The 22596-nt window shown below is 35.0% G+C and overlaps 1 protein-coding gene across 2 annotated transcripts; it reads left to right on the top strand.

Annotated features, from left to right (window-relative positions):
* The first annotated feature begins 10500 nt into the window (after positions 1-10500).
* On the top strand, positions 10501-16448 carry LOC136230153 (protein ACTIVITY OF BC1 COMPLEX KINASE 7, chloroplastic). Of its 2 annotated transcripts, none has more exons than XM_066019108.1 (18): positions 10501-10721; positions 11031-11685; positions 11791-11934; positions 12079-12204; positions 12534-12621; positions 12793-12886; positions 13286-13379; positions 13513-13567; positions 13700-13791; positions 13898-14068; positions 14334-14390; positions 14508-14591; positions 14818-14902; positions 15149-15210; positions 15305-15379; positions 15457-15561; positions 15722-15863; positions 16144-16448. In XM_066019108.1, the coding sequence occupies exons 2-18, from the start codon at positions 11047-11049 to the stop codon at positions 16215-16217; spliced, it is 2187 nt and encodes a 728-aa protein (XP_065875180.1). In that variant the 5' UTR covers positions 10501-10721; positions 11031-11046; the 3' UTR covers positions 16218-16448. The 2 variants fall into 2 exon arrangements, with proteins under 2 accessions (XP_065875180.1, XP_065875181.1); XM_066019109.1 differs by having other exon boundaries at positions 10501-10764.
* Positions 16449-22596: the final 6148 nt, after the last annotated feature.

Genomic DNA, 22596 nt, shown 5'->3' with positions numbered 1-22596 from the left:
ATGGTATAATTGAAGACGTTTTGGTAAAAGTTGACAAATTTATTTTTCCTACTGATTTTGTTATCTTAGATTTTGCTTATGATGCTAATTGTCCGCTAATCTTTGGTAGACCATTCATGAACACGGGACGTGCTCTAGTTGATGTGTCGGAAGGAAAAGTAGTTTTACGAATAGGTGACGATAAGATCGAGTTCAATATGAATCAAGCGATGAAATATCCTATGGAGGATTTCGCTTGTATGAAGCTTGATTTAATTGAAGAATGTGTTAATGACATTGTTCAAAGAGAAGAAATAATAGAACCTGTAATGGGCGAAGAATTAGAAGATAAGGACCCAGAGCCTTTGATTCGAGAAGATGGACCAGTTCCGCCTTCAGTCGTAATTCCACCTAAATTAGAACTTAAAGAGTTACCAAACCATTTGAGGTACAACAAAGAATATTGGGCTAGTAGGGAACTTAACAAAATTTATTACGAAAATATTTCCGAAATAGGAACTAATTTCGTAACAAGATTTCCTGACATATAAATCATTTCATTTTTCTAATAGTTAGTTTTTATTATTTATTTTTATTTTTATTTTTTTTTGTTTTGTTTTAGATTATATCATTTTATTAGAATTTTAGATATATAAAAAAAAAATATTCGAGTCATGATTAATTTTTAGGAATTTCATAAAAATTAGTAAATTCAGTGATTCTCAGTTGAGAATTTCAGATTCTCAGTTGAGAATTCACATATATGAAATTCTTAATGAGGTAGAAATATTTCTGGACTTATAGAGAATTTCAAATTCTCAGTTGAGAATTTAGGCATGGCTAGAAGTCAGGAAAATTTCTGGACTTGTAGAGGATTTCAGATTCTCAGTTGAGAATTCTGATTGAAAATTGAAGGGAAAAATTTCTGAACTTACCGAGGATGAGGATTCTCGGTAGAGGATCAGGAGTTTAGAGTTTTGACAACTGATTTTTGCAGGAAAATCAGCGTGTCGCGACCGCGGGTCAGCATCCTCGGTCGCGACACGGGAGAAATTTTGCCCAGATTGAACCTTTTCTCAGCAGTTGTAACTATTCAGAATGAAACACTAAGTTTTTCTCATTTCTAAAAGGTTTGTTTCATGCCTTTTCACTTCGAAACAACACCTCTTTTCGTCCTAGGATCTTATATATAGGTACTAGAGGTCCAGTTTTCTGTCACTTTATTTTTCATCTCTATCAGAACTATCTCTGATTTTCTTACCATTCATAAAATCCAAACACTAAGTTCAGAACTTTTCTTCCTTACTCTTTCCAAAAATCATGGCTTCCTCAAACACTTCATCTAAGAAAGTTATTACTTCACGCAATAAACATGTGGATATATCAGAGCGTTATGGATGTAACTTTCCTATCTTCAATCACGATGAGGGAAGGCGCTTCCTGAAACTTCGATACACTTTCTTTGTCGGAATGCTGTACATGGACGATTTTCTTAATGATCAATTAGGAATTAAGGAAGATATGAGTCGTTACATGGAGCGACTAGGATGGACCAGATTTGTCGATATGAAGTTTCCTATAATTGGAGACTGGGTGTTAAAGTTTTTCTGTACAGTGCGTTTTGTTAACAAGCGTCGTGTGCGTCTCAGTTTTCGTCGGGATGGCAAAACTTTCACTTTTGGATATCCTGAATTGCATGCTTGGTTTGGTTTTCCTTTGAAGGATGCTACCAAACGCCATCATGGAAGAGATATGACGTCCACTGATATTTGGCGAATGCTCAACGGTATCTGGCCTTTCCACCCAAAACTTGCCTATAATAAGTCTTTCAATTCCAACTCTATACTATATTTGCATAAGTTTCTGAGTCACAGCCTGTTCGGTCGCACGTTCAGTAGTGTCGTCCAAGAATCTGATCTTTATGTCCTTGGTGATATATTTCAAGGCAATGTGGTTGATTCTTCAAAAATTCTGATGAAGGGTCTTGTTGCCGCATCTAGATCCAAGGCTAAGAAGGTTGGGTTCGGGAATATTATATGTGGAATAATTCTAGGGACCAAGGGAAGTATTTCTGTTCCTTGGAGTGATGCTGAATCTTTCCCTATGCTTGACTATGAATTTTTAGAATTTGAAGGTCTAGTGAAGCGAGTTTTTCGATCAGGACCAAATTTTCTTTCTACACAAGAACGACAAGCCTTCGTGCAGTTGAAAATTGATCGATTTAGGGCTAAGAAAATCCCGATTAAAAGGGACGAATTTTTAGCATAGTTTGTGTTTTATATTGTTTGTAAATATATGTACATAAATGTTAATAAATAAAATTTTTTTTGCACTATATTTCGATTTTGGTTATATGGTTGCATTTTAATTTCATGAATTTAGACCATTGAATCAATTAAATGCAAACTTAATCTATTCATGACTAATTAAATGTTAATAATTGCATTTCAAGTTCCTTAAATAAGATTCATTTAACTTCAATTAATAAATGCACATTAATGCTTCATTTAATTTTAATTCCAAACCTTTCATATTCATAATTTTAACATTCATTAATTAATGCAATTTTTATTTTAATTTTCCATTACTAAGGATAAACCTTTGGTTTTCCTTATCATTTAATGATTTTCATTTATGTTTTTAGTACAGATGACATTTTTAAGGAGTTCAGGATATAATTTATCAAGAAAATGCACGAAATGAAGTAAATAAGCTGAATTTGGGTAGCCACGAGGTGATCCGCGACCGCGGATGCGCTTCCACGGTAACATCAGAAAAATTCCAAAAAATTTCAGACACAAGATTCGCTGCCCAGCGCGATTCGCGGCCGCGAATGTTGGATTCTCGGTAACTTCAGATTTTTCTTCTCAAATTTCAGAGGATATGTTGGTTGAAAAACGCGATCCGCGACCGCGGATATACATCCACGACCGCGACACGCGTAATTCAGGCACTCCAGGTCCGGTTTTCGACCTATTTTTCCATTCTTCCTATACCTTTTCCTTTTCTATTTAACCTATACCTATTCTTCTTCCTATTCATCCTCTATTTACACCTTTTCCTATTCAACCTCTAACTATATTAATTACTCTTCCTATTTCAACTATACCTATTCCAATTCCTATTTCTACTCTAACTATTTACCTTGTTATTCAAACCCTATATATACCTATTACCTACACAAACCTTACATCACCTCCAATTTACCCAATCCCCTACTCTTACCCCTTCCCAATACCTTACTTTTCCTTTTCCCAATTTCATCATTACCCTTTTCAATCACCTACACCTTTCAATTCCAAGAATCCACAACACTTATACTTCATCTTCAACCTTAAGCTTTTCTCTCTTTTCATCTTTTTCATCTTTTTCTCTAAAACCCTAACATTCATAACACATAAACACCACAACCATGCCTAGAGCAAAGCGTGTTGGACACAAGCCAGCTGTAACTGAGGCTAATGCCTTAGGGTTAGTTGTGGGGCTTATTTCGACATTCATTCTGAAGAAGAAGTTGGACGTTTCAAGCACTTTTCACATGTTAATCGTAAGTTCGTGGATATGCAGTTTCTTGACTTTGATTCGGTAAGAAAGTTGAACTTCTCTACACAAATTACTGCTTTTATTGAAACTTTGGGATGGGAAACTTTTGCTTCTATGCGTTTTCCACAAATTCAAGAGTATGTGGTTGAGTTTTTGGTTACTTTAACAATGAACAAGAAGAGGACTGAAATTTCTTTTCGGAATAAGGGTATTACCTATACAGTTGATTATGAGGCTATGGGTAACATGTTTGGTTTCCCTACTAGTGACTTTTATGATAAGCCTCGGGATTTTGATAATAACTCTTTTTGGCAAACTCTGTCTGACCAAACTTCTTTTGACTCCAAAAACACTTCAAGCAAGTTGATTAAAGACAATTGTGTGTTCTTCTTTCACAAGTATTTGAGTTTTTCACTTTTTGGTCGTGTTGAGAGTTTGAAGATTCAAGTCCGAGATTTGTTTGTTTGGGATTGTTTGTTCAAGGGTTTACGGGTTGATAGCATTGGAATGATTTTTGACAACTTGTATCGTGTTTCGAGGGCTCACACCACTCAAGTCCCTCTCGGTAATTTGATCACCGCTATTGTTTTGGGGGCACGGGATGAATTGGCTACTTTTGATATGTCCACCTACCATGGATATGTTCCGGTTTTGGACATTGCGGCTCTTGAGCTGGCTCATTTATTGGTTTCTGCGGCTCCTCCTGTTTTTATTTCATATGCTACCCGTATTGCACATCTTCGTGGCACTATGGGTGGAGGTGCTTCTAGTTCTCATAATGTAGGTACCGATGAAGAAGGAGCGGAGGAAGGTGGAGACGCTGCCCCACAAGCCCAAGCAACCCAAGACACTGATCCGGTGGATTTAAGGCGGATTTTGAACCAAATCAATGCAAATAATCGACAAATGAATTTGAGAATTGATGATTTGATGGAGAACAATATGGTGATGAATGACAACCTCAATACTTTGAGGCGTGCGCATCGTTCAACTCGGCATCAGATGCTTTCATTTTTCCGACGCCGAAATGTGGAAACTTCACCAACACCTCCGGATTCCCCGCCACATGCTTAGGTTTTCTCTTTTATTTTTATCTTATCTTATTTCAATTTCAGTTTCGTACATTTTTATATTTATTATGTTTCGTACAATTTCTAATTTCACTTTCATTTTATGATGAATGTTTTTGCTATATCTTTCGTTTATTTCCGTTTGTTTTATCTTTAGTGTTTTATCTCCATTTTTGCCCCCATGAGGACATGGTCCAATTTAAGTGTGGGAGGAGATATATACATATATCATTTTATGCAAACGAATGAATGAATGTATGCAAATGAATGAATGAATGTATGCATCGCTTGTTTTTCAAAATATAAAAGCAACATATATATTGCAACACTTTTTAATATATTGCAACAAATGAAAAAACTTAACAATTTTTTTTTTTTATGAAATATCATTTTTATGATTATTTTTAGGTTATCATTATCGATAGAAATAAATATTTCTATACGGGTAATATTTTTCAAAATATATTTTTCACAAATCTTCGACACGATTTTAAGTAAAATTGTCTCGAGTGAATGTATTTAAGTAAAAATTCTTTATTTTTAATCTCTATTTCATATCATGAAATTCATGATATAATAAATCTTATTTTAAATTTTCAATTAGGTTTATAGGCATCAAATTGAACTAACAATTTTTAGCTCGGTTTTGATTTTGTCTTACATTAACACCAATTGAAGTTTTTAAGGAAACTATAGCCATAATACATGTTGAATTTTAAGTCAATATAGGATGGATGTGCTAATTTTCTTTTTCCCAATTCATATTAATTAATCAATAAATCGTATTCTTAACTTTTGGCCACGATTGAGACCAACCTTATCACAATCGAGGTATGAAAGGGAAGAAATTAATAAGTAAAGCGTACTTTTGGCCACGGTTGCGACCACCCTTATCACAATCGAGGTATGAAAGGAACGTTTAAATTAGAAAAATTAAGCGTGTTTAAAGTTTAAAGTAACGATTGCGTCCACACATGGCATGGTCGGTACCTCTTAAGCGAACACAAAACAAATGCATATAAAGTTACGATCGAGACCACCCTTATCACGGGCGTAACTAAGCAAATAAATTAAACTAAATACTCATATATAATAATTCAAGTTTGGGAAAGGAAGTTTGGTGCTTTGAAATGCCTTGAGATGGAAAACTCAATAACGTGCGTGCTTACATCGTCCCGAATACTTCAATTTAAAAGTTGAAATACAAGACGAATGATATATCGTATTTATACTAAGTTAGTTTGATATTTTGCGTATAAATTTGCCATACGAAGTTAGTCTTTTCGGCTTAACTAATTTAAAAGGTAAACACAAAGATATATGTTTTATTTTCATAAAGAGATTAGTTAAAGAATAAGTTCAGTGAAATTTTGCTCGGGACTAGCAAAAGATTAAGTGTGGAGATTTGTTAAGCCCAAAATATACCTAAAATATCATTAACATTTACATCATTTTTATTACGAATTTGTGTTATTTATATCTGTTTAGATTACTTTTACTTTCGAATATCTTTCTTTCTTGCAAGGTACTTGAATATTTGGTAAAATCCAAATAGGAACGAAAAAGGATCAAAAACAGAAGAAAAACCCTTCAAAAGGAGTCAAAGACGATGTAAATCGAAAGCGCCAAGTCGAGGACACGAACGAAAGCAAGAAGTAAGAAAACCTGCCGGGCCGCGACAGTGGATCCCAGACCCACGGCCGCGACACGCACGGTACAACCAATTCTCCCCTTCGTCCGTCGCTCAGCTCAGTGCTACGTCATTCACGGCCGCGGATTACTATCCTCGGTAAGTGCAGAAATTCACCAAGAGCATTTAACACATGCTGAAAATCCAAGAAACGCGTTCGTTCAAGTGGATAAAGACGTCCTTTCACAACGGACACGACTCTTAACCAACGGATACATCACTTCAAACACAACCCTTCAACATCTATAAATAAAGAGTTGATGTTGAGAAAAAGTGTAATGAATTGCTATAATATAGATATAGAAATCAGAGCGTAGAACTTATGTCGAAGTTCTAAGTAAAAACATTTCGAGAGTTAGAAATTAGATTCTGTACAAAACAAGATGAGGTACACATATTGTTTATAGTTTAATTACAACTCAGTAGCGTTTAGACATTGTTCCAGTTTTAGTTTGCATCATGGTAGTGACCGACCGAGTCCCTATTACGAAGTTACAGCGAGAAGATTGAGTAAAGTGTTCGCCCCCGAGCCTGACAACCTCCTAGGAAACCCAAGGAAGCGGAACCGATCAAGCCCTTCACTTGCACGCCCTCGAAGAACTCGATGCTCCTTATTCTCTGTAAACTTGTATCAATTTACATTTCATCTAATAAAGTCCGTTCTATTCGACAAATCGTTATGCAGCACTTATGGTAACCAATCCAATATAAGTGAGGCTGGTGTTTTCATTAATATGCACTTGAATTCAAAATCATTACAAGGAAACTTTGTTGAACACTTAGGCAAATTATCATCTCGAAAGAGTGTTAATTTGAGTAAGGGCAACTATCCCGAAAGGGTTTTGTCGCGTTCAAAGCCAATTAATTAGAGGTTCCGTCATTTATTTCATCATCATAATAATACAAAGTTTAAGTTGTTTTCTTTGCTTAATGCAAATGAACAAATTCATTCCTTTTTCTAATAAGTTCTAAATGTTCCTGTTTTGTAAAATTCATCCTTAAAATCAGAAGATCTTTCTAACAATCGATTTATTCTAAATATATAATCTTATTCCAGCATTTTCAAATACTCAAAGTTTTCAAATTCAATCAAATAAATTTCCTAAATTCAATTAATCCAATTTTCACTTTTTATTTACATTTTATAAATCTAACAAGTTCGAAATTAAAGATTCAAAAATAAGTTTTTCGTTAAAAAACGTATCTCTGTGGGATCGATATTTTTATTACTACAAGCGAAACCGTGCACTTGCGAAAATCGCTCAACAAGCATCTACATCCTCTCTATTAAAAAGAGTCTCTCCACCTCTTAGTGCCTCTTAACTTCATTTTTTATTAATAATTTATTATTGATGAGTCTCTCTCCTCACACTATTGGTAAATATAACAATAAATAACAATCTTAATAATAAAACAATAAATAAGGAGTGAATATAAAGAGTATTGTTGGAGATGATATATCTTAGTCACTTTTAAATCACTAAGAGTCAATTATATATATTATTTTTAGAGAGTGTACTAAGAGTCGCTTGGAGATGCTCTTAGAACTTCTTGCTTTCAATAAAATCTATAATGATTTAGCCATTGACCTTTCCGAACCTCTGTTTCTTTGTTTTTGGCGTCCCACTAGGAAACCCGAAGAAGATTTTGTCTATTGGGTTTGTCCGAAGAAAAGGCGCAATTTCTTAACGAACAAAATTCAAAGTGTAAATGACTTCAAGCCGAAATGGTTCTAGATAGAGCCAAACAGTGTAGACCCAAACCATGCATATGTTCCCGGAGGTTTTCTTTTCGCCAGAAATTGGAACGAACAGTCGAAAGAACCCCATCTATGGAAACCTGTGCAAGTTTTGTCTCCGAAAGAAGAAGTCTGGGCACATCGAATAGCCTCATACAACATTCAATGGGAATACCCCGAATTTATGAAAATTTTATGAAACAATGGTCAAACATGTTTTTTTAGCGAGACACATGAGATCATTTATCCCAAAACCGAGCTTTTTGCAGGTCTGACAGGTATCCTTTCTTGTTTTTTTTTGCATTTATACTTCTTCTTTTTTGTTGCAGGCCTTTCTGATCATGTTTACTGGTCGTGAAAAAATGTTAGCTCAATTGAATAAGCCGAAACAAAAGCAAAGCAAGCCAAAACCACAGCCGGACACAACCATTATCATTAATGTCGAAGATAGATCTCCTTCTCATCCTATAATTGCAGCATCCAAATCTTCAGCCACAACTTCTGTTAATGAAATAGCATCTTCGACTGAAAAGATTGAGCCTTCTCAAGGAGATACTAACCAAGTGGTCATACCTCTTCCAATCTCCTCCACCAACCAGACGCCCGAAACCAATCTTGTTCACGAGGAGATTCCTTTCTGCTCTACAACTCCTGCCGTAGACATTAATTTGTCGAAAGATGGTGATCTTCTTTCTCCAAGTGGGTTTGGTCTTAACGCTGAGGACTACTTTGAAGATAACACGAACCATTCTCCTGAGATTCCATTAAAGAAACGAACCAAGAAGGAGAATGCTGGTGAGAACCCTTCTACAACCAAAGTGAATGCCCCTAGAAGGAAATCGAAGAAGAAATTTTTTGAGATCGCTGAAGCCGAATACACAGATTCAGATATCTCAAATACCGAGAAGGAAATGATGCTGGAGGAGGCTAATAAAAAATTATCCCAAAATCCTCGACTTAGAAGAATTCAAATCCCTCTGGCCGAACACTCCTACTTTTCGAAGAAACGAGCTAGAGAAATAGAAGTAATTGATTTCGAAGAACCTGTCCCAAAGAGAATGAAGGAGAATAAGGAGAAGAGATCCCAAATGAGAGATAATGTTAAACATAGATACTCCACAACTCCAATCATTGAACAATTCCGTAATTTGGCTACCAAATATCATGAGTTAAAGATGAAGATGGATGATCAGCATCTTTCCACTGCCGAAGCTCTGAAAGAGTTAGATAATGTAAGAAGCGAGCCAGATAAAGCTCAGCAAAAAGCTTCGGCATCTGAGAAAGCTGAAAAGGGGTCAAATGAGGGTTTGAAATCGACGATCTTACTTTAATGTCTAAGTTATTAGAGTATAAAGGTGAAGAAGAGGAAGATTAATGAAATTTTAAGGTTTAGTGGTGATGTACCTCTTATATGGAATCATTTTATTCTATTTACTATATACAGATGGGTAGTTTTGGACTACCGTTAGTTTCTGTGCCCTATCTGGTGTTAAGGACACGTGTAAAGGCGCAAGAGAGAATATATATCATAGTGGGATCACTAAGATTTGGCGCATACCAAATGCAAGCCACATATTTCGACAATAACAACTTTTGTGAGCTAGCGTGCCTTTCTCATTGGTCCATATGTCAAGACGGTTATAACTTTTTCGAAGCATACTCACTGGCTCACCTATCTAACCTATCTATTTACATGTTATAAGAATCTTAAAATATTTGGGACTTTTAATTTTTGAAGGCCCTACACGAAAGTCTTGGTGGCCTAGAGCCGGCCATCAACATATTATTCTAATATCCCGAGAAATGAATATGATTAATCTTATGTTTTCTATTTAGAAATGTCCATACTTCTATGCTGTTTTATTATTGGCAAAGAGTATTTTAAGACTTTTGGTTATTTTGGTTTTGCTGGATTGAGTCTTTAATTTTCATTCCATATATTAAACTTTTGATTTTTTTTTGTCATACGAAGCCATTGGCAAGAGAATAAATTAATTTTGAACATAAAACTCGATTAATAAAGTAATTCATTTCATTTGCATTCGAAATTTACATTTTGAACAATTTGAAATAATTTTTTATCATAAAAAAACTCTAAAAACCTTATTTCGAACTATAAAGAATATATTTAAGACATAGTGAAATGAATTACATGTTTACAATTAACTAATTTAGTAACCAGAAGTTGAATGTAATAAAATAAATGATTAGAAGTAAAATGTAATAAAATAAAAATTGAAAAGTTCAATCTACAAAATCTAAATGAGTAGGAGGATCAAAAATACTTTTTGGCTTCGTTATTGTAGTAAGAAAAGTGCAATAATCGTGGCTCAATGTCTGACCAAAAATTAAAGCCCAAGTACAATAGTTGTGGCCCCAATTTCATTTCTAAGGAGAAAACTAATAGCAACGTAGCAGAACAAGCCTAAAACCTCGAATATGTGGTGCTTGAACATCCTTAAAATTAAATTTCTGTTTTTTTTGTCGTTATAACCTAAAATTCCACAAAAAATAACATCCAAACAGTGGCTTGAACGCATGAAATTGGAAACCAATACACGCTACTACTTCACGTTATTTGGGTTTCCATTAGAACTGACTTATTTGAGTCCTTTTTCAACAGAAGACGCATTAAACAATATTTGTTACACACCCATCTGTTATTGCAAACCAACTATAATCTTTATTCTGCTGGTAACTGGTTAGTACCAAGTTCACTCTTTTTTCCCATCTGGGTTCTACAGGTTTGAACTAAATCGATTCAATCTTTTGTTGTGAAATTACTTTTCTACAACTCCTGTAAATGGTTGAGTCAGTTGATTATTATGCTTGATTTCACACTCGTAAAGGGGAAATCAATTATTCTCTAATTAGGTTAATGGGTATTTCAGTGTTTAGATTCTGATGTTTATGCTAAAGAAGCGCTTATGGTCATTGTTTTCTGTTTCTTGCTAAAGGGTTGTGATTTGCTTGGATTGAAAACAATTATTGCTGAATTGTAATTCTGTAGGTGTATATTTGCTTCAATGGCGGCCATACTGGCTTCAAACAGCTGCTATTGCCATAATGTTGATATGATGATTCAAGGAAGAACATTGGACAAACTCAGTTTCTGTAGCTCGATTTCAAACCCATTTGTAACAATTGAGAGCCAAATAGCTAGTTCTCATTTGAATCACAAGAGGTTTCAAGTCAAAATGCGACAAACCGAATCACCTGCCTCAAGGTTTGGTACCAATGGTACTGGGGGGCGAGTGATTAAAATGGTACCTACTAGTGAGGTGATGAGGAGAAAAACCCCAAATGCTAAAGAAGTGAAGACAGTGAATGGTGCAAAGCAGGTTGTCAATGGAGCTAATGGTACAAAACAGATAGTTAAAGAAGCTAATGGTACAAAGAAGATTGTTAATGGAACAAGTATAGTTCTGAGAGATCCTAATGCTGCTCTTGTTAAGAAGCCAAAATCTAGGCAGACAGAAGAACTTCCACCATTGGAGGATTTAAGGATTCTACCCTCAGATGAAGGTTTCAGTTGGGCCAATGAGAATTATAATAATTGGCAGAGGACCATTGATGTTTGGTCCTCTGTTGTTTCTTTACGTGTTCGTGTTCTATTAGACAATGCAAAATGGGCGTATGCTGGAGGATTTTCAGAAGATAAGCAAGTGAGATTTCTTTTGGTTTCTTTAGACTGTTGTATGATGTTGTTCTACATGTTTATGGTGTTTAGGCTCTAATTGTTTATGGTATTTGTGGTATTTATGTTTCAGAAAACACGAAGGCGCAAAACTGCTTCATGGTTACGGGAGCGTGTATTGCAGCTAGGCCCAACTTTTATCAAACTTGGACAGTTATCTTCAACAAGGTCAGATCTATTTCCCCAAGAGTTTGTGGATGAGCTTGCCAAGTTGCAGGTAGGTATCTCTTGATCTCAGACTGCGTTTATTTGAAATTGCATCATGACCATACTTCCATAATAACATTACCGAAGTTGCATTCTTTCACTCTTAGATTTGATCTTTGGGGACTTATATGCATCTCAACTTTATATTATCCAGGACAGAGTCCCTGCTTTCTCACCAAAAAAAGCAAGAAGCTTTATTGAGAGTGAATTGGGAGCTTCTGTTGACGTGCTGTTCAAGGAGTTTGAGGACCAACCAATTGCTGCAGCTAGTCTTGGTCAGGTGTTTGATTTATTTTCAGTTTTACTTTCTTAGTATAAAATGAATTCAATGTTATATAGAATTTCAATCTTATTTCTATCTTTATTGTTTGGTAAATGTAATAATATCAAAAGCAAAGTTAAAAAGAAAATCCTTGAAAGAAATTCCAGGAAGTTGGAAAAAGCAAAAATATGTCGAAAAGGTGTTATCATTGTTGTTAAATTAAGCGCAATGCAGACACCAATAGTCCTTTATACTGAGTTCAGACTGTTGATTCTTTTGTTCTTTTCAGCGATTTCATTGCTGTATGTAAGTCATGGAAGCTGATTGAATCTGTATTGTGTCTTTAGGTGCATAGGGCTATCCTGCATAATGGAGAGAAAGTAGTAGTGAAGGTCCAAAGGCCTGGTCTCAAGAGGCTATTTGACATTGATCTGCGTGAGTATTATATAACTTTTTTTACATGCTTCATTATTTATGTATTCTTGAGCTAAATTTGATATATTAAGAAGCACTATATTCTACACTTGCTCAATCATCTACATATAGTTTATATTCTTTATTCATGTTATCCACAGGATCTGAGATTTTGTGTCAAAATCACTGCAGGTAATTTAAAGCTAATTGCAGAATATTTTCAGAACAGTGAAACTTTTGGCGGTCCATCTAGAGATTGGATTGGCATTTATGAAGAATGTGCCAAGTAAGTCAGAAGCAGCTGTTAGTCATCATAAGTTTTTCGAGATCATAGTCATGGAACAGTAATTGTAGCATGTAATGGGAACTATACAAACAAGCAGCACTCACATATGCCCTTGTGCAGTTATGCCCGATATCTCATGTATATGTTAAAACTCCACAAAGTCATTTGTTCCCTTTTATTTACCCCCGCTATTGCAGAACCAATTTTGGATCAACTGTAAGAGAATATTCCATATAGTCAATCCCAACTTTCTGAGATTAGGTCCTTGGTTTTCGTTGTAGTTGCATAATGAGTTCATAATCTTATTGGATAGATTATGTCGAAGCATGAAATTGTTTTCCATTAATAGAATGGTACTGTATTTCATTCTATTCATCTAGGCATCTGTGTTGATTGCAGGATTTTGTATGAAGAGATTGATTATATAAATGAAGGAAAAAATGCTGACAGATTCCGCCGAGATTTTCGGAATATAAAGTGGGTTCGAGTACCTGTATGTTTCTTGCTTCTAGCTTTTTCCATTGAATTTATTCCCTGTTGCACCTCAATGTCTGCAAACATGAAATCTGTATCTTGTTAATGAAAGTAGAGTGCACATATTCTTACTCTAAAATTGTCCCTTGTAGCTGGTATTTTGGGATTATACTGCCACAAAGGTTCTGACATTGGAGTATGTACCAGGTTTCTACTGAAACTGATGTCTGTTTACTTGTACATCCTGTTCTTTATGATTTTACACCATGGTAGACATTATATTTCTGACTATTCTGCAGCATTTTAGACATCTTAATAACTTTGTTAACTTGTATGCAGGTGTTAAGATAAATCAGTTAGATGTTCTGGATTCACGGGGACTTAATCGGTCTAAAATTTCATCACGAGCAATAGAGGCATACTTGATTCAGGTATACAGCAACTATACAAGCTGATGACTTGTAAATGTGTATATATATATATGCTCCTTTCTTTGGATTGCTATTTGATAGTTGTTGAATTTATACAATGCTTTAGATTTTGAGGACTGGTTTCTTTCATGCGGACCCTCATCCTGGAAATCTTGCCGTTGATGTGGATGAAGCTCTCATCTACTATGACTTCGGGATGATGGGAGATATCAAATCCTTTACTCGTGAGAGGTTGCTTGATCTTTTCTATTCAATTTATGAGAAAGATGCAAAAAAGGTTCAATCTCTTCTCCTGATACTGTTTATGGTTTTATTCTTAGCCTATGTTATGAGAATGGAATAACGCTAACCAATTCTAGTTGCCAAGTTATGTCAAGATTTCAAAACACATAAACGGTGAATTTGAGAAAGATGAAACTATCAGAATCACACAGAAACTAGTACATATTATATAAAACATGCAACTAAAGTGATCAAGAGATCTTTAACGATGAACTTTCTTGTGCTTAATTTATTGATCTAGTCACTAATTTTCCTTGCAGGTTATGCTGAGGCTCATAGATCTTGGAGCACTTCAGCCGACTGGAGATTTGTCATCAGTATGTTCAATACCAAGAAATCTATATTAATGAAAAAGCTTGCTGACTTACCTGTTGAATGAATTTTTAAATACTTGGTGAAAACTATTAAGTACTTGTGTTTTGGCATTTTCCTAGGTGAGAAGATCTGTGCAGTTCTTCTTGGATAATTTATTGGACCAGAAACCTGATCAGGAGCAGACTTTTTCTGCGATTGGAGAGGTACGGAAGCCTCAAGAATCATTGAGCACCCTGTAGGAATGTTAATGTTATTTGATTATTGAACCTTTATGATATGTTTGAATGTAAAAGAGAGATCGGAAAAAGAATAGAATAGTTTGCCTCGGATATGGAAGTTCTTTATATTATAGTCTGCATTTTGCTGGGAAAATTAAAATTGGGTGATCGCTTGATGAATTGTTTGTTTCACTCCTTTTACTTTGTGCAGGATTTATTTGCAATAGCTCAAGATCAACCTTTTCGGTTCCCATCAACCTTTACATTTGTTCTAAGAGCATTTTCAACACTAGAAGGTTCTCTCTCTCTCTCTCCCCCCCCCCCCCCCCCCCCCCCCCCCTTGTGCTCCACCCCATGACAGTTTATAAAAGCAATGAACTCACTCACTCTTTATAAAAGAAAAAGAGGAGAAAGTAAACCTTAAATTCCAAATTAGAGTTCCAAAAGCCAATTTATGCTGATTTCAGTAGATTTGTATGTTTCATATCAGTAAACACATTGCATCCACGTATTTCTCTTATCTTAATGTTGTTTTCTTACAGGTATTGGCTACATTCTGGATCCGGACTTTTCATTTGTCAAGATTGCTGCCCCTTACGCACAGGTTTCCTTATCTTCCGGATTCCTTTAGACTTAACAAGTTTTTCCCATGCTTCCCTTCCCTTGTTCAATTCGCAAATGTTATGTCCCACTTGCAGGAACTTTTAGATGCAAGAACCGGGCAGCGTACAGGAACACAACTAGTACAAGAAATAAGCAAACAAGCTAATGATGTATTTGCCCTTTTCACGGACATTTCTACATGCTCTGTATAAATATCCAGATTGAGAGCCGTTGCATTTTGTTTCAGGCCAGAAGTTCTACCTTGTCCATGCCATCTAGAGTTCAGCGGATAGAGGAGTTTGTGAAACAACTTGAAACAGGAGACCTAAAACTTAGAGTTCGTGTGCTTGAGGTAATTATCCCCTTATATTTGCATAGTCATTCAAAAATGAGTTTGAATAAGAAAAATAAGGCATCTGGTTCCAACTCAAAATAGGAAAAAGATGAAATATTGATCATGTTTGTAGCCCTAGACTTGGCATATTTGACACATCATTCAACTGCCTTACCAGTCAGAACGAGCAGCTAGGAAGGCAACGATACTACAAATGGCTACTATGTACACAGTCTTGGGGGGTAGCTTACTAAATCTTGGGGTAACTTTTACCAGTCAAGGAAGTCAAATGATTGCAAATGGATCCTTCCTTGGTGCAGGTGATCTTTTTTTTCATTTCAAAAAAATTAAACATAGGAATTTGGAGAAAACAACATATCGTTTTGGCTCCTGAACTTTTATGTTTGTTAACCCTTCATGGATGGAATGGAACGATGATGCATGTGAAGTCGTTATTCAGAATGGAAGAGAATCAAAGTTTTGTCCATCCATAAAGAGATGCATTTGAAAAAGTTCAAGACTAAATATAACGAAATCAAAGTTTAAATGCCGAAAGTAATTTCATTATATATAGAGCTTGAAAGTTGGGAAATATTGCAGGAGTTTTCTTGACACTATTAGTAAGGTCGATGCAAAGAGTGAAGAAGCTTGATAAATTTGAGAAGATGATATGATATCATAAATCAGCAGCAAAAATTCAGTCCTCCTCTCATACAAAATACATGTTGTTGTTGTTCATTTTATAGTCATTGAAAATGTATATTTATAGTCATTGAAAATCTATAGACGTGATAATTCTTTTCTTTTGCATGCATACAAGAGAAGCTATATAGGCATGCATTTGCTGCATCATTCAGTTGTTATAAAGAAACTACACAATCAAGTCAACTTTCCAATTTTAGGCCTTCTCTGACTAATTTATCGAATCATTTTTTTTATTTTACTTTTCTTGGGAACTAAATGATGAATTCAAATTGAAATTATATACTTTCATATGGGTTAAATCTCCATTCATATTTAATTATATTAATGTTTTAAGGGATAAGGTGTAAAAATATCTTTAACGTTTACAGTCAGGTGCAATTTTACCTCTAAAGTTGACGAGTTGGGTCAAATTTAAGAAATAATTCATCAAATTGTTTTCTCGATCATGAATCTTGTCATTTAGACTTCACATGTGCATCATTTTATCACTAATTAATGACATATCACAGACATATGATAAGACGTGAAAAAAATATACTGTATTTTATGCGAGTTGCAAAAGAAATTCAAATATTTCACCAGATTTAAAAATATTAATTTCCAATTCTATTATTAAATCACAAAAATATGAAATTTATTTTTTTAAACCAACTTATATGCAAATGATGTAGAATAAAGAATAAAATACATGTGTTTTATAATAATGTTTGAAATTGTATAATTTTAGACGTTAGAGGTAAATTTGCTCATGAATGTAAATGTTTGGGGTATTTTTGCACCTTATCACATGTTTTAATAAATCATAGGATTTTGGCGAGGATTTAATGTGGAATTTATAGATTCTCTATCAATAAGGGCAAGCAGAGGTTCAACTCCTTATTATTCAAACCAAAGACGCTAATTGATTCTATTATATATATTTTATATTAAATTATAATTTTTAATAAATTGATATGTTACGCGATGGTAATTATCTTATATTAAATTAGAACTAACTTCATATTTTACTAAATGGTAATATAGATTAAAGGTCTGTTTGGTTCCATGTGATTCGAATCCATGACCTTTAGGATATAGGTAAGCTCTCAACCAACAGGAGTTTCACCACATAAAGATGAGGACCATAAATCATGATCCTCTTTTAGTAACAAAAAAAAAAAACATAAGCACTTATTTTTGTAAATCCGAAACAACAAAGTTATATTTAGAATTTGCCCAATAAAAAATACAATCCAAATTAATAAAAATAATCTAAATAACTAAATAAAAACTAAAAATAAATTTTTTATTGGATCGAACAAAATCTTATTTTTTAGCAATAATATTATAGAAATATGACTGAAATTAAAAAATAAATATGATTGAAAATTAGAAAGATAATTTTGTGAGCATCAAATATATACAAACAATTTTTTCACAAAAAGCTCATATTTGGAGTTTTTCGTGAAAAGCTAAAAAATGCTACAGTTTCAATAGAAAATGTTAAACGCTGATGTTATATAAACGTAACCAAACGCTACATTTTCTGCGGTTTGGAGTGAAATGTTAAACGCTTTTTCTAAAAATTGAAGCAAACACCCCTAAATTAGAAATTTTATTAAATTTATATATAGTACGTCTTCTATTAAATTAGAAGTTTTAAAACAAAATTATATATTAAATGGAAATTAGAAATTTATTAAAAAAAATTCTTAAAGATATATATTAGATTTTTCAAAAGAAAAATTAAAAATTATATAAAGATTACAACAAACCTTTTTAAATGTGTTAAATATGAATTGAAAATAAAAAAAGTTTGTACAAGGAAAATATTAGTTGAAAATTTTACAAGTATAGAAATAAAATCTTTTAGTAAATCTTATATTAAGTTGACAATTTTACTAAACATTGAATTTTTGCAAATGATAATATTCTTATATTAAATTAGAAATGTTATTTAATTCTCTTCCAAAAAAAGAATGCTATTTAATTGAATTGAATTTGAATTTCATGAAGTTATAACATTTTTTTAACTGAAGGTTGGGACGCGCAGGCTGGCCGGACATCCCAGCTAGGCTGGCACCCCCAGCACTGCCTGCAACCCGAATATTATTAATAAAAAGAAAAAAGAATATATAGGGAGAGAAAGCGAAAGAAAAAAGGAAAATAAAGAAGGTTCACTTAAAGCGAACGTGAGCTACATTACATATATCATAAAAAACGAAGCTCTGACAAGGGGGAGGGGGGGGGGGGGGGGGGGGGGGAGCAGATGCCCACCACATCTTCGAGGTTGCAGATAGTCCAATGTTTGCTAGCCGATCAGCAGCTTGATTGCCTTCCCGGAAGATGTGAGATGCTTTCCAAGACATACTTGAGAGCTGCTGCAGACAGGATTGCCAATCTTTTTTGATTCGCTAGGGAACATTACTGGAGGGATTGTTGAGGAGGTTGACAGCATGACTGGAGTCTGATTCAATCCATATCAGTCTCCAATTTCTGCTCAAAGCTTCATGTACCGCCATTATAATGGCCTGCAATTCTGCAATAAGAGCCGACGAGTTCTGCAGTGGAGCCGCAAGACAGCCAGTGACAAATCCCCGATGGTTTCTAAAAATTGTACCAGCACTAGCACGACCGTTGTGAATCGAGGCACCGTCCGTGTTAATTTTAATCCAGTTTCTCAAAGGAGGGATCCAGCGCACAATTCTGATGTTAGGAGCAGGCGGGGGGCGTGCTGTAGCAACCGGGGACAATGTCGATTCTCGAATAAACATCAGTAACCTGTAACAAATCATTTGGATTGAAGGGAGGTCTTGCTCAAAAATCGCTATGTTCCTGATAAACCAAATAAACCAAACGCATGTAGCAGCCGAGAATATCCAATGTCTTCTGCAACTATAACTTATTCTTGCATTTCTTATCTGATTACAGAAGTCCGCCAGGGAGAAAATCAGACATCTTACCGAATTATCACAGCAGACAAGTCTCCATAGAGTTGCAGAAATTCTGCAATTGAAGAACAGGTGCTCTAATGATTCTTCATTTTCTTTGCGAAAATATCACAAAAAAAAATTAAGAAATATATGGGATAATTTGCGAAAATACTCATAAAGTTTACAGTTGGGAGCAATTTCATCAAACTGTCTTATTTGTCATAAATCTTGTTATTTACACTTCACATGTGAGTCATTTTATCACTCATTAGTAACATGTCATGAACATATAATTAGACGTTAAAGAAAATTAAAAAAATATATTGTCTTTTGTGCAAGTTGGATAAAAAAAATTCAAATTACTTCGCCGAATTTATAAATATTAATCTCCAATTCTATTATTAAATCACAAAAAGTATGAAATCTTTTTTTTAAACAAACTGACATGCAATGTGTGCAAAATAAGAAACAAAATAACTGTGTTTTATAATAATGTCTGAAATTGACCAAACTTCTCAATGTTAGGGGTAAAATTACTTTTCACTGCCAATGTTAGAGGTAAAATTACACTATTTTAGATGTTAAGGGATGAAACTGCTCTTGACCGTTTCACGCAAGGTGTTTCACTCTTACACTTATGCTAGGATACTTCAGGTCCTAACATCTCATTTGAATTTGGGATAAGGTACAAAAATACTCCTATTACTATTGTATTGCTCAACAACTTGTTCCTGCCTTGGAAATAGACCCTCAATCCGGGGCTCTATCACCAGGACATATATATGCCACAACAGCTAACAAATGTATAGATAAATTAGACGGAAACATGGATAATTATATAGAAAAAATAGATAAAAAAACTAATGGCAAATTTAACTGTGGGAGTGGGATAGGTAGGGCAAGAAACGAGCTGAGGAAGATAAATCATCCCCGTATGACTAACGTTAGGATGATAAATCCTAGTCCTGAACCAAAACTGAGAATATCAATAAATCGACCAGTGCATGCATGGTATTATATATAATAGTATTAATATCTGAATGAGCTTAATCTAATTCATTTTTTGTTATTACAATTGGAGGTGTGTAGGAGAATTGAACAAGGAAGCGGATATGTAGTTCATAGACACCTCATTTGTAGGGGGGTGTATTGGGAGCCTCTCATCTTCAATAACCAACAGAGTATATATCCATCGAGAGGACCTGCATGCATCAAAGATGAATAAGAAGAAAAACATGAAGAAGAAGACTGTATAAGAAGGTAAACTGAGATACCTTGAATACTCACTAGCCACATGAGTAACTTTTGAGCGAATTGAACCAAGTCCAAAACTATGAAGCCATGGACGAAAGCAAGTGACATTATGTAAGCTTTTTTTGAACTTTCTTAAGATTAGAGACTGAAAGGGTAAACACAAAGTCTGAACACACTTTCTATTTATATTGGTTTGATGATGGAAAGTGAAAGGTCATGGAGAATGGGTATCAGTGTAGTGTACTTACTACATTATGGTTGCCTTGGAATTATGGATTATTTGTCCTAATTGAATGATTGTTTTTTCTGTACAGAATTCGACACTTGGGAATTTCTTTTTAGGAATGAAGATTAACTAGTTAATTCACATCGAAGATGTTTTTTATTTTATTCTTGGCTAGTATCAGAAATTAAATTAAACTCGTGTGTATACAGATTATGAGCAATAGTTTTGTCTCTAACTGAATTCAAATTTTTGATATATAAAATTTTATGTTCACAAGTATGTTTAGTTCATTATTCAGGTAAAAACATGAATTGGCTTTTACGCCAATTTAAATATAAACCAGAAACCTTTTTATTGAAATACCATGCAAAGAAGAAGAGCAATGAGCCACGTTGAATTAAAAGAAAAAATTGTCATCTAAACAAGAATAAGAAGACAAATAATGAATACAATCTGCCATCTGGAAAAAAAAAACCATTGACATAATTGATGAAGGTCTATGTCATCTTTTTTTTTAAAGTTGTACGCAATGCATTTATATTAAACAAAAGAAAATTACATTAAAGAGAAAGAAAACCCTTCAACCCACCCCGGGCATGTGATTCGAACCCATGACCTTTACAGTCATCGGTAAGCTATCAACCAACAGGCTAAGAGCTTCACCACAAGATCTATGTCATCTGAAACACGCTACAAGCCTACAACGACATAAATCAGTATGCAGATTGTCATCACTTTAACCAAGAAGTCAATTTCTCATAATTTTTTGACATTTTTATTTAGTAGGCTGTCATAAAGGTGACGCCGTGACGGGAATAATAAATATAATGTTATCGAAATATGCGTAAGATGACAGTGTACCAATATGTTGATATCATGTGAGGTTATTTCAAATGACAGAAGGTGACTGTCATCAAAAGCATCATCAGACGGCAGCAAGTCCCGTGATGATTTATTATTTTTTAGGATGAAGGTTTTTAACCATTGTCTGAAGGGTTATCGGCATAGTGATTAGGGCATCTTATCCGCAAACATGAACCCAGATACTATTAATGAGGCACGAGAGGAACCACCGGAGGAAAGCAAGGGCAACAGCGTTCAACCAAGCACGCGGGGCATGTCTAAAGGCACGCAGAGCGTGGAGACCTCTATTTTCGAAGGAAAGCTCAGCGACTTAGCCACGTGGGGCGTCCCAACTAGTACGCGGGGCGCGGGTAGCAGTTTGGAGCGAAAATCATCTTAGGAGGTCAAGTACGCGGGGCGTACACCTAGGACGCCACGCGTAGATCCCAACCAACAGGGCCACCAAGTTCAGGAGCTCAACTACGCGAGGCGTAGTCCCGAAGACGCCACGCGTAAGGACCATCAACAAGCGTCCCCAAGTTCAGAGACTCAAACACGCGGGGTGTAATTCTAGGCACGCGGGGCGTACTCTGCTGGAAGGATACTTCTCCTCCAAGTTCTTACCAATAGGGGACCATTACTGCTGGTGTTTATTTACTGTTTTTCCACAAACCCCTTATTACTAAACTGCCATGGACCCTTTCCTTTCCTATTCTACCCTTATACACATGTTTTGCCCAAAACCCTATTCATGGGCTTTTAGTCTTTTCTCTTCTTATTTAGGAGAGTATTTAAACTCTCTTCTTTGTAATGTTTAGCAACTTTTGATGAATTAAAACTACAGAGCCTCCATTGGAGCTTGGATTTTCAATCCTTGGGTTTACTCAACCTTCTAGTTTGAGCTAGAGAAGATTGCACTCTTTGTTGGTTTACGATTAAAACATCCAGTCGATTTCAATCTACATCAGTTGGTATTAGAGCCGAGTCGTTTTCCTTCCCGGAGACTTCTTCTTGGAAATGGTTCCACCACGTATCACAAACGAAGCCACCGGATCCACGGAACAAAGAGTTGAGGCATTAGAAGGCAACGTGAAGCATCTAACGGAGTCTCTA

This window comes from Euphorbia lathyris, chromosome 5 (assembly GCF_963576675.1).
Source record: "Euphorbia lathyris chromosome 5, ddEupLath1.1, whole genome shotgun sequence".
NCBI lineage: Eukaryota > Viridiplantae > Streptophyta > Magnoliopsida > Malpighiales > Euphorbiaceae > Euphorbia > Euphorbia lathyris.
Note: the sequence above shows the minus strand (reverse complement) of the source record. Positions and strands in the feature narration are given on the sequence as shown.